Source organism: Schistosoma mansoni, chromosome 3 (genome assembly GCF_000237925.1).
Source record: "Schistosoma mansoni strain Puerto Rico chromosome 3, complete genome".
Lineage (NCBI taxonomy): Eukaryota > Metazoa > Platyhelminthes > Trematoda > Strigeidida > Schistosomatidae > Schistosoma > Schistosoma mansoni.
In genome coordinates, this window is record NC_031497.1 from 12571968 (window position 1) to 12585865 (window position 13898).

Below are 13898 nucleotides of genomic sequence, written 5' to 3' on the forward strand. Positions count from 1 at the left end.
TGTTAATAGATGTAGACTTGCTTGTTGAGATCGGGGTGATTATATAATATTGGATAAAACCATTAGTAATAATAATAATAATAATAATAATAATAATAATAAACAGTGGTTAGATACTTCGATCGAAATGACTCGAAATCGTTTCGAGCAGAGCAGGTGCATCCATTGTTTGTCTTGCCTCGAATTCTGGGCTTCTGAATTTCCCATAACTGTTTTCTTCTGTTTTTCTCTCACTAATTTATGTTTTCTTTTGGAGTGGTATATTCAACATGTAATCACCACTGATCCTGTTGCTACCTCTCCTATTCTATGATTTGGCTTGACAATCTATTTTATCTGTGTAATAATGAGATATGGTAACTTGAACCGATGTACATACTTACCAGGTTTTCCTTACGTCGCTCCACTGCCTTGTGTTTCAGACCTTTAGGTCAAAGGCTTGAGGAGTGTCCCCCTCAAGAATACCACCTGCTTCGGTTTGGGCACCTGGGCAGTATCCCAGCCCTCACATGGATCGAATGGTTTCTGTGGCTCATATCTGTTTGGCGCTTCCTTGTACCAATGCTTATGTGTTTAAACATATAAATAAATAAATTTAGGCATAACTTTTTCCTGTTATTAACTTTATTGTTAAGACCTATGTCTACTCCACATACAGAAGTGAACTCTGGACAAACTGAATTAGCCCCTATTAGTACAGTCGGGACTGATATGTCAAGTAATACATTGTCGATTGGTGTCCCTCTTCACACTCTTGGTCCCATTGAAGGGCAAGATGGACTTAGTTTGACTAGACAAGAAATAAATCGACTCATCTTGGAGTATTTAGTTGTCGAAGGCTACAAAGATGTCGCTGAAAAATTCAGTCGTGAAACGGGAATTGTAGAGCCTTTAAATGAGTTGCAAGTTGCAGGTGCAAGTTTAAATGATCGCATGTGGATTCGTGAAGCAGTTTTGTTACGAAAAATCGAAGACGTTATTGATACAGTGAATCGACTATGGCCTGAACTCTTTGATAAAAACCCTTTTATCTACTTTCAGGTAAGATACACTACTTATCTTATGTCAAATCTTTGAATATAATATTTGACACTTGTTATCTATGTAAAGTCCCACTACTATTCATACAAGTTCATAATTGATGGATCATCCAGTTGTTATATTACATTAATCACTAGCTGGAACTGTAGAAACTTCCCAGTGTTTCTTGCTTTTTAGTGGTGCGCCAGCTGAGGTCAGTCTGTGATGAATAGCATCTACAAGCTAAAGAAATCCAAAATTCCATAAAAAGTAGTGAACGGGTAAATATACCTCATCTCAAAGTAACAACTGAACAAGGTCGATACTTTTAATATAAAAAATAACCAGAGAAGTAGAAAATTATTGAAATAAAAGGAAACCAAATAAAGGCTGAGACTCAGTAATGCTGTTGAGATCGGTTTCTCTAATCATCTTTATACATATGTCAGTCCAAGCTATGACCAAACAGCTGAAAAGTGAAGAGGTTGAAATATCAGTAAAAGTGAATAAGTTCAAAGGAATAAAATTTCTTCAATAATAATACTGTAAAAATATCAGAAAAGATTCAAGATAAGCTCGTTTGTACCTCTACCTATAATCATGATCTATGTCACCTAAAGCATACAATTATTATTCACTAGGATTTCGCTTACTATAAGTACATTTCTCTCCAGGACAAGTAGATAATTAATTTCATAAGCTCATATCATGTCTTTCTCTGATCACCCTTGAGGACTTGTAAGCTTACTCCAGAATAGCGCGTAAATGACTGAGAATACATGACACGTTCAATCATCTCAGTTGATCAAAGTGCCAGAAAGTTCTAGGTACAAATCTTTTTGTTTGGACTACTGTCAACAATCATGTGAAGGTACTATAATCATCCTGTGTTCTTACAATTCCGAAATCGTACTAGATGGAATGTAATGCAGAACTAAACTGTTACTAAACTTCAAGAAAAATCTTCGTCACAATAAAAACTATTTTCGCGTGCTTTAATTTATATAATTCATCATTATTTTAATATAACTAGACTCTTAAAACCAATTACATTTATTCGTACGTTGTTTTGAGAGACTATAACAGGTCAGTGTAGCTATTGGCAGTAACCGAGTTCAAATCTCGAATGTAATGAATGTCTGTCAGATTACTGATTGTCATGATGATTAATCAAATGGCCACTGTCAATAACAAATAATTTCTTACAGTTCAATTATGAGGCAAGAACAAATGTTGTAGACTGAAGCATATTCATTTTATTTTGTGTCTTCCAAATTTTCACAATTACACACCAACTTAATAGGTAAGATGTAAATTATTAGTGATAAGTTACATATCTACATCACGAAACAGTAGTGTCATGTTCTATATCTTGAGTGAATTCTATCCATTATCGCATTATACGAGGGGTGCAATATATTGTCAATTACTTACAAAATATCCTTAACACTTCACTTCCACATAATCTTTAATTTATATGACAGGGAAAATTAAGGAAAGCTAACTTATTTCTAAAGTTTAGACCGTAGATTAACTAAATTTCCACTCTTAATCTCTAAATAATATCTACAACATTTTTTTTGATTAGCTTCGACAGCTGCAAATGCTAGAACTTATTCGGAACAAACGTTTAGAAGAAGCCCTTATATTTGCCCAGTCGTATTTAGCGGATCCAGTAGCCAAACGGCTATCAGAACATCCTCAATTATTAAATGAAATGCAGAATACTATGGCACTATTAGCTTTTGACAATCCTGCTGAAAGTATTTACGGCAAGCTGCTTAGTCCTCAACACGCTGAAGTGGTTGCAGGAGCACTAAATCGAGCTATACTTCGACATATCGAATCATCAGGAGATGAAATCGATACTTCAGAAGAGGGTAAAGGCTCTGTGACTGCAAACTCTATGGGTTATTCCGGTGTTTCATCCACTGTACCACGATTGACAAAAATGATGGCACTGTTACTACATTTCCGTGATTTATCACAGCTTGAACTTCCACCCGAATTAGCCTCACTATAGATTAGTTGTTGAAAAGTGGAATAAACTCGTTATTATTCTCATCTTTTATGTTTCATAACTTCAACTGATTATTTTTCGTTAAAGGCAGCATGATGGTTGATTTCATGACATTTTGACTAATATACATGTACAAATTATATAACAAGCAAGATTGTGTATTAATAATATTAGCCAAAAATTTCAGGTAGTTGGCCCATTTTGGGAGACTTGTTTTACACTTATGTGACTTTTTAATCAGTATACAGCATTAAAGAGTTTAGTTAATTCTTATACCCTTGTTTCCTTCAGAAATAAATTGTTTGAAATATGTCTCACTTACTGCTACAGTTCTAAATAAACGGGATTTGTGGATTTCTAAACATAGCAACGGAACGTTATGGACATAAGCATATTTGTAGTGACCTCAATCATAAGATAAAATAATATGGTAATGGTATGCCTAAAATTTTGATTACCGAGTTTTGGAAAGAATACAGCGCGAAATCTGAAAACAAATCACTATTATAATGCTGTCTATAACAAACAAGGGTTTTCTAAATGATAGTATATCAGTACCAATCTACCAATACAAATATGAAAAAAACAAAGTTGCAGAAGATATCGATATATCTGCACTAATAACTGGATCGTTACAGACAATTGTATTAGTGAATGTTAATGTACATTATAAATCAATGACTTATATGTTACAATCTGTTTCTTCAATCCGAATTTCTCACAATGCTACTTGAAAATATGTTGAGTTAACTTATTCACTTCATAACTAAGTCTGACATTGCGGCCATATCGAATCCACATACAAGTTAATTACAGGAAGTGTACACTTATTCGGTTTTCTATTAAATGTATCGTATAAATTGTTCAAGAGATATCTTTGCTATCACTAACTGATGTGTGTACAGCAGTGTGAGCGCACTTATGAAACACTTGTCCACGAAGATAGGTTGCTCGCTTTGAATCATATTTATCTAGGTCACCGAACCATCAATACTGAGCATTAGTATACATAGCTAGTTTGAAATTATAAAGCAGTTGCATTACGTATGTTCATTTCTCTGAAATAATAATTTAATCCTTCCAGCCCTACCACTGAACTAACAATATTATTACACTTGTATGATGTTACTGTTAAAACAACTAATCTACCAGGGATCAATTGTATATCAGTCACACTTCAAAATATATTTATCATTAACAAGTGTGAATTTATCTCTTGAATAATAGTATCACGTTTACCAAGATATGAAACTAGCTAATATATCTAAATATTTAAACCAAAGACAATCTAAAATCGCATTGGTATTTATCTACTGAACTATTATAGTTCATTTAGACTTTTATCATACTAGAAACAAATACATAGGAAATTTATATTGACTTTTCAGTATCCTAGTTATTATTATTTTGTGTGACTGGAAATATAATGACTATCAACTTTAAATAACCCATCAGATATTAACAACCTGATCGACTATGGATACCTACCTACGTATATCTTACAAGTCTATTAATAATCCTGGTAAGTTGACAATGTCAAGAATGGTGCATGAAATTCTTAAACTTCGTAAAATAAGTGCACGCTGCACTAGTAAAGTAATTTCTACAAATGATAAGCCAACTTAAGCTTTATTTCAGAGAGGAATGAGATGAAAACGAAATGCAGGAACGTGTAAACGGCATTACACTACGAACATAACCAGCATTGCATTTTGTTTTGTAAATATGTTAACTAGATATATTTCTGATTATTTCGGGCAGCTAGAAGCATCATCACTGACGTTTACAGGCGAATTAACTTATCTATGGGATTGTTTTCCAGAGAGAAGGAAGTAAAACTAAGATGGTGTAGTGCCATATTTCGCTAATCGAAACCTTGATAACCGTTATAATACAAATCTCAACGGTGCATGAAATCAGAAGGCAAAGAGAAGCGGCAACTACAGTTTATTATAAAATAACAGGCCAGAAAGCTACAAGCACATGAGTAAATATGAGCGAGCGCAAGCAATCACATAGTCAAATTGTTTAAGGACGCAGCAAGATAAAGCTAATAATAGGATTTGCGTGCATATATATATTGGGAGGAGGATGAGTCATCGAATGATATTTAAGCAATTAACGTTTTGGCTAGAGTGTCATGTACTCATAACATTACAAAGAGATATGCAAGTTGTTACTATCCGAATGACAATGTCTGTTGATTAAGTTAATAAAAAGGACTAACCATATCGAAAATGGTTGTAGGATAGTTGCTATAACGGGATAAGAATCTGAGTAATCACCATCTTACAGACACTACACACTGATATGATGGCACATTAACTAGTGTAGCACATTGGTGTTTTGTCAAAACAAAGAATGTGAGTTTAAAAGTGAACCAATATTGCAATCATAAGGACCTTTGATAGGCTTGAGTTTGTTACATTCACATTCACAAAATAATTAGTTGTCTTAAGTAATATTTCGACCCACGTTTGCCAGACATATATTTTTTAAAGAAAAAAGGAAAGACGAATATTTTAAAATTATTTATTTTGATACATCAAAATGCATAAAAACAATAAGTAACTTTATAAATAACCGGTAAAAATGTCTAATTAATCTCGCTTCACAGAAAGTTTCATGAGTTTTGGTTGAAATGTGTTTGTGTTGAACGTGCTTGTTGGAGCTTTTCTATAACAAATGAAAAAAAAGATATTGTGGAATTAACTGACATACCTACAATTTTCATTAATGTGTACGAAAATTAATTTATGGATTAAATATACATATCTAAAAGCTTATTTTGTAGTGTTGTGTAATCGGTATGATAGATGTTTTATTCAAACAAAACAATTACTACTCAGGGAACACCTAGAAATCTTTTAATTTCAGGAGCAAATTCCCAGACTTCTAGTGAGAGACAGTGGCTAATGGAGAGGCGATTGCTCATCAATAAGACATGATTACGTAATATCAAGTTAGACAACTACTGGATATCGGTTTGGTAATCTAAACGTTTAGCGCTTGCTAAGGGACTTAAAGGTACTGGGTGCGCAACGTTGAGGAGTCCCATACTAGGAAGCAAAAGCTAGCCAGTATTTTCCGGTTTTAGTGGTTCATTAACTAAAATCAGTCCGTGATGCCAAGTACACAATAATAGTTATTACATACTAAAACACAGACCAGTACGATATTGTAAGCAAACAAAGAGACTGATGTACTTCCTGGAATTAGCAATAAGAGGAAAAATGCTATTAACCAGCAACACTAAGTAGCAAGTTGATTCAAAAACCTGCGACTAAAGGATTACAAAGGACAGGTTGAACAAAGACTTTCTTATTACAATAATTGAAGCTTGTGCTTTTGATTACGGACAAAATCTAGGAAACTTAAAACCATACGAAACGCTCCTTCATATATAGCAGCTCTTAAAATAATATCAGTTTCCAATGATAATTGTATTATACGTCAATAAATAGTAAGTCCAGAGAATGTGTGATGGTCATATTATGACTAAAATATAAAGGAGTAAAATAACTAGTTTGTCAAGCTTTACGTTAAATCACTAGAATATTAATAGCAACATGAAATGATGAATGAAATTAGGTCGATTCGCATAAATACAGCCTTTCTGAATAGTGGTGGCTAGATAGGACGCAAAAATTAGTAACAATCGAGTTATTTATTTCTTCACAATGAATATAAAGAATTTAAGATAAACAACAATAGTTAAGCCATTAACTGAGAATAAAGTTTTTACCGTTTCCAGCCTGCTGAGCTACTGGATGACGCTGACGAACTGGGATTGGATTTGAATTGATATTTGCCAAACAGATAATTTCGTTTACGTTCGCCTCCACCACTTGACGTTATCTGAAATATTCAATTGAAAATAATTAATAAGGTATCATTTATGATGCTGATGTATAACCATGTCATGTCATTCAAGGTCTCTAACTATCGATTGCTATCATCTCGCAGATTCCAACCAGGTAGTCTACGCCTACCAACATGGTTCAGTCCACTTATCAGTGACTTCATGGATTTGCGCCATCTTTTGGTCTGGTCGCTCTTAGCTTTCTTCCAACTTACTCCTATACCATAAAACATCGCTCGGTGGTTAGGCAATTCGAGGTCCAAATTATGACGCTACTCGGATCCTGTATGCGCGTTTCGAAGACGCGGCCCACATCGATGGCGCGAGATTCTAAAGTCCTAGCTAAGGAAGTCTGTTGTCCTATTTGGCACAGTGTTCGGACGTTAAAAGCTCCTACATGTAGTTTAGAGCGTGGTTTCAGGACACCAGGAATAACGTTCCACGTACTCGAGTCGTTTGCATTAGCGGCGCGAAGTGATAAAGGGACGTGAGAAGGGTTAGTCGTGGAGATAGGAATTATAAGGAGGTGTAGGAAGGATTTGATTGTGCCCAACTTGGTCTCGTGTGCTGTCACGGGTATGAGGGCTGATGTCATTTCCCGGCTTTCCACACTGTGAAAGGGTATTTCTTGAGGAATCTGACAAGGAAGTTGGATTAATGTTGGTCTTAACGACCTGGGAGTGTAGCCGCAGAGCCTAAAAGACAACTGCTTGAAGCCGGTCACGCACAACTCTTTTGTGGCGGGTTTTTTGACGTGTTAGCTTCGTTCTTTAAAGGGCCTTACCACCAGAGACGGAAATCCGTGAGGTAAGGTGTGACATCTTTATGGTCGACCTTTTCTAACCCTTTCCTTCCTTGTGAGAAGACAACATCGCTGCAGATGCTAGTTGTTCGAGTGAAACACCTTACTGCTGTCACACCTCTCCATAGTAAGCAGTACGACTTCGCCCATATTGAATAAGGCCATTAGTACTGATAACAATGAATGAATACATTTTTTCAATAATACAAAATAAAACAAATGAAATTCACAAACCTTTTTCGTACTGTAAGCCTTTGTACGACCACGTTTAGCGAAATTACTACGTCCTCGACCCCGACTGGAACTAATTAATGGTAAAGATTGTTGTGGAGTGTTCATTTCCTCATGTTCTTTTTCTTCAGCTTTTAAGGCTTAAAAATCAAAACAGTGTGGAAGCGTTATTTTAAGCAAAACTGATACGAACGAAAAATTGGATTATTATTTTACAGAGAGAGTAATTATTACGAAAGACGAAGATATCTCCTTAAAGAGATAATCTTCAAGTATAAAGGATAAAAATTAGTTTGGTACTAATTTTCCTTTGTTATTTAGTACCTTATCAAGTCTTCCAACGCTCTAATTTTTTTTTTTTTAAAGTTTTTTTAACGACGTAGTGGCCGTTACTCATAGTCGAAAATTACCGATTTAACCATAAATGATCGTAAAACAAGGAATAGTACTTCGTGTGACCCAAACAAAGTGTAGTAAGGGTTTGAAAATAACATACCAATCGTATGGAATGAACATGATGGCAACATGCTTAACTATCATATATAATAATTACTTGCTACTGGAAAAGAATAAAAGGTTAATGTCAGTCAGTCAACTACAACGTAGGATCAGGCACATATACCTATAACCTTTTGAACTTCAACTAGAGTTGAGCCATGTTGGCAGATGCAGACTACCTGGTTGGGGCCCGTGTGACTATCGTAACCAATGGTTGGAGACTCTAGGTGACATGGCTCAGGATCGATCACAATGGCGTAGGTGTATACACTCTTTATCTTACCTTAAACCTTAAGATTAAAATTGCTTCATAACGTTCTTCCTTCCTATACCATATCCTTATATACAACCTATCTTTTATATACTACCACCACTAAATTAACTATTTCTATGAATCCGGTTTTCATCTTGTTGTGCTAACGAGATATGGCAACTTGGGCCGATGCATATGTGTGCCTCGTCCTACATTGTAGCTGACTGACTGACTGAGAGTTGAGGGACCTACTTCAATGTTCCATTAAGACTGTTTGGGAATGGTGGGTGACTGTAGAGTAGTTGAAGGCCAGCTAAACTGTTCTCTAAAGTGTTTCACCCATCGTTCTAAACGTCCGGGTTGAGAGTAGATAAGGGTTCCGTCTTTTTTCCGAGACTGTCTCACTTACACTTGACTTCTTAATTCCGGTTTCTTTTATTAGTCTGAAAAGTTGCCTGGTGTTGCCTGCAGACACTGCCTTTTCCACCTCTTTCGTTTTCGTTGCCCACCACTCCTCACGATCGTTCTGTAGACTTTTGGTTAACCTAGATCTGATTTGTTTTCATTCTTCGTCGTGTTCAGAGCCTGATGGCATGAGTTTACGAGAATCCATCAGTGCGACAGATGTAGAAGAAACCTATTGGTTTTTTGGAACCCTTCGGTTTAAATTACTATTAGATGTCACTGTTGTCTCCACAGCTGTTCGTATATCTTCCCAAGCAACATCTGGGTCAGCCTCGTTTACAGAACGGCCTAAATAAGAAACTCAGTTGTTCATGAAACTTACTTTTGGTTTTCTCGTCCCTTAGTTCAATTCTATTGGGTCTTCTTAGTGTGGTTTTTCTGCGTCCAGTGAGGCGCAGACAAATGCGTGCTCGGAGTCTAAACAAGTATTCCGAAACAAGCCACAATCTTCTATCGAGCCTCTTCAACGATGAGTGATGACAATATGGTCTATTTGAGTCCATCGTTGGTTTGGCGAAGGTGGTCGCCATGTTAGGCGATGTCTCTCCTTATGCTTAAAATCAGTTTGCTAAAAACAAACGGTTGTCTGAGCACAGATGCAACAGACGATCACCATTATCGGTTCGTTGAGCCGGAATACTAAAATACCCATCTATATGTCTTTGTCTCTGGTTTAAGCTAATTAATTAGGCATTAAATTCACCTGCAACGAGTATTATGTCTGAGCGTTTAGCTTTTTGAAGAAGTTCAGACAACTTTCTGTAAAAGTTATCTTTCACTTCATCCGGGGCTGCAGTCAGTGGGAGCGTAGGCAGAAACGACGAAAAGGCAACGACGTGTGTCTCTATCCTTCCGAGTTCTTACGGAGCCATTTAGTCGAACAGCACATAGGTGACTGTTAAAGGGGACCCAATCTAATAGTGCTTGTTCTGCTCTCGTAACAAGGTTAATGTTAATCATTGGTATATAATTCCGATTTGTGATTTTCTTTATCACTAAACAAACTATAGAAGATAAATATTTCTATTACCGATAATTCACAATGCTCATCTAACACACAAAAATGGTAATTTGAACGAAATGAAGAAATCATTTAAAGAATAAATATAGTACTGAGTTAAATAATTCAACTGCATCTTACCACCAAGAATTGAAAGATAATTTAAAGTAATTTCTAAAAATGATGATTCTGCATTGAAACAATTCAATTTGTAATCCGTACACTGAGGTATTTGAAGTAATTCTTCACGAGTAGCTGGCAAACTTGAAGCCATTTCTAATAGCATTTCATTTGGAAATACAGTAGCATAATTTGAAATCCCTTGAGCGGACGCTGAATAGTGAAAATTAACAACAATAATAATAACCAATTGAACAGTTGACAATAAAACAAGAATAAAATCCCATGCGTGTAGTTTCAGTTAGACAGTAGAAAATGTTTGTTGATTACATCGCGTTCCCCTATGAAATATTACATGTATATATTCAAGGTTGAACAAGGCATTCCAGTGGTAAGACCTATAGCATATTACAAATCGAATATAATAACAAAGCCAATAAACACCACATCGTCAAATATAAGTCCTAACAAAACTAACTAGTTGTAATATTCTCAAAATAAAAAAGTATTATTAGCTAATAAACTGAATACTTGATAGAAAGCCTTACAGTTTAATTACAACTACTTCTCAAACTAATCAAAAAAGTAAGGGAGTATATAAAGAACCGAGAAGTATCATGTGTCATTTACAGTTAATTTTTAACCTTGTGCATCCACCCGAGATAATCCAGTAACTCATATCAGTAGAGTGAGATAGGGCACTACGAAGGCCTCATACTTTTAACGGATGGTTTTAATAATTCGACTATTTAAAATGAGGTAGACTTAGAAAATATATTATCCATAGCCTACTCGTCAAAAATTGACTAAATGAACCGAGAGGTAGCGACTAAACCAATTAGATTTTGATTGACAAAAACAGGGCTGTTTTTTCCATAAACACAACAGCAAATACTAAAGATTGTTTCCACCAAGTAAAAATTAAGACATTCACTATAAACCAAAAAGACGTTAACATAACAAAATAAATCAATTTGATGTCAATTACACAAACACAAAGGTAGAACAATGACTTACTAAGTTGTTTTGCTGCTTGAACTAATTCCTCATAGCATTGATTACGAACACTGGCATAACGATCTTCTGGTGGGCGACCAACAACATTAGTTTCACTTTGTCCTGATCGATTCGGTATAGAAACGGGTAAAGTAATCTATAAATAAAAATCAAGTAATTTGTTTGTTCATCCAAAAATGAGACAACCAAATAATCACAAAATCAATAAATACTCAGTTCATCAACCTACAAATACTAAATTTTCTTTATTTGAATAGAGTTGTAAACTGAATTCGAAACGTTAAAAGTATCTATATGAGGGTTTTCTTTTTTAAATACTTTACAAACACTGATTCCTAAATAGGTAATGCACTAACCCAACTGGTTAATTTTGTGAAAGTCTAATGTAGTGAAAATTAATCAATGTGCTAATTATTATTACCTGGTAAACAACTGAAAACAAGAGAGCACAAAATGATTGTCCAGTTTAGGTTTTGATTTTAGTAGTTTACATTAATTAGTCAAAATGTAAACCACTGCATTTTGAAGCAATATTAGAATGACAGCCCGCTGATCACCGGAAGTACTAATTCGATGGGTGCATCAAGTCGAGGATGCATGTTTCCAAAAAGAGTTCGCAAGAGGAATGTAGGAATCGTTCCCTAATCCTTGGTTTTCAACTTCCCTTTAATTGTCGTCAATTCTGTTGTTTTCTCCAATTTGTCCATTGAAATTTTATAGGTAAACAAATATTTCTAATTATTACTGGTCCGAATATGGGTGGCAAGTCAACTTATATACATAGTGTAAGTTACAAAAAGAAAAGACCAAATAACATTTTCCTACTTTCCATTCTGTGATGTACTAATGCTTATGTGTATATGTGTCCATGAGAGAGAAACTATCGCGAACACATGACATGCGCATCATGATCATTATCAAGACCTACGGGAGCCGATAGTATATATATATATATATATATATAACTTGATAATCCATCCGGTACAGTGAAGACTTTTTTTCCCGACCGTTGCTGCTACCTTGATGTGGTGGTCGGGCTTGCCTATCGTGATGGTTCAATCGAGTTATACTGACTGAAACAATCGTTCATCAAGGTCCTACCATGCCAGACAGGTCGGTTGAAGAGCGGTGAGACTAAAAGCAGCAAACCCAAGGTCCGAAGGCGAAGTCGTACTGCTGACTGTACAGAAGTGTGACAGCAGTAAGGTGTTTCCTTCAGACAACCAGCATGACAGCGATGCTGCCTTCCCACAAGGAGGGGTGGGGTTAGAACAGGTCGACCCTAAAAATGCACACCTTGCCTTATCCCACGGATACCCGTCTCCGGCGGTAAGGTCCTTTGAAGAACGGAGCTAACACAAAAACTACCCAGAAAAAGGTCGTGTGTGACCGACCTCAAGCAGTTGTCCCTTGGGGACTGCGGTCACGCTCTCAGGTCATTAAGACCACTTCTAACCCAATTTCTTTTTCAGGTACCTCTAGAAGAACCCTTCCACGGTGTGGGCAACCGGGAAGTGATAACTGCCCTCATACCTCTAACAGCACTCAAGACCACTGTATTCATAATCAATCTCCTTCTTCAATTCCTACTATTCCTTCTACCTTGACTTTCAACGCTAAACTTCCTCTCTCGGTTTCCTCCTCAAGTGTCACCATGGCCAACGATTCTAGTGCGCGAAACGCTGTCCCAGGTCTACTAAAACCTCGCTCCAAACTACACATTGGAGCCTTCAACGTACGTACCCTATGTCAAATCGGTCAACAGGCCTCCTTAGCTAAAACCCTAGAATCTCGTACCATTGATGTATGCTGTGTCTCCGAAACACGCATACAGGATCCTAGTGTGGTCATTCACTTGACCTCACCTCGCCAAAATGGACAGCCAACGAAATACACCCTCCGTGTATCTGGCGACCCGTTGGCTAGTTCTCGTGGACTTGCAGGTGTAGGCATAGCACTAAGTACAAGGGCAGAATAGGCACTATTAGAATGGATCCCCGTTAACAGTCGCCTGTGTGCTGTCCGGCTAAATGGCTCCATAAGAACTCGGAAGGATAGGGACACACGTCGTTGCCTTTTCGTCGTCTCTGCCTACGCTCCCACTGACTGCAGCCATGATGAAGTGAAAGATGACTTTTACAGAAAACTCTCTGAGCTTCTTCAGAAAGCTAAGCGCTCAGACATAGTAGTCGTAGCGGGTGACTTTAATGCCCAGGTAGGCAGCTTAAATCAAACAGAAAGACATATAGATGGGTATTTTAGTATTCCGGCTCAACGAACCGATAATGGTGATCGTCTGTTGCAACTATGCTCAGACAATCGTTTATTTTTAACAAGCACTAATTTTAAGCATAAGGAGAGACATCGCCTAACATGGCGACCACCTTCGCCAAACCAACGATGGACTCAAATAGACCATATTGTCATCAGTCATCTTTGGAGAGGCTCAATAGAAGATTGTCGCTCGTATTGGAATACTTGTTTAAACTCTGATCACGCTTTAATACGAGCGCGCATTTGTCTGCGCCTCAATGGACGCAGGAAAAGTACACTAAGAAGACCCATTAGGATTGAACTGGAGGACGAGAAAGCCAAATGCGAATTCCAGAA

General features: G+C 36.6%; 2 protein-coding genes across 2 annotated transcripts in view; one reads left to right on the forward strand and one right to left on the reverse strand.

Moving 5' to 3' along the window:
- Positions 1-639: 639 nt before the first annotated feature.
- Smp_210670 (ran binding protein 9-related) lies at positions 640-3043 on the forward strand (the record flags this gene model as incomplete). Its single annotated transcript, XM_018799260.1, has 2 exons — positions 640-1041; positions 2609-3043. The coding sequence occupies 2 exons, from the start codon at positions 640-642 to the stop codon at positions 3041-3043; spliced, it is 837 nt and encodes a 278-aa protein (XP_018651067.1).
- Positions 3044-5640: 2597 nt separating this feature from the next.
- Smp_127490 (putative blooms syndrome DNA helicase) overlaps positions 5641-13898 on the reverse strand; it is a gene marked incomplete at both ends in the record, with an annotated part of 28148 nt that continues 19890 nt past the window's right edge. The window contains 5 exons of the mRNA XM_018799261.1: positions 5641-5717; positions 6787-6899; positions 7940-8033; positions 10293-10484; positions 11289-11390. Coding sequence (XP_018651068.1) covers positions 5641-5717; positions 6787-6899; positions 7940-8033; positions 10293-10484; positions 11289-11390 — 578 coding nt within the window. The remainder of the gene's footprint in view (positions 5718-6786; positions 6900-7939; positions 8034-10292; positions 10485-11288; positions 11391-13898) is intronic.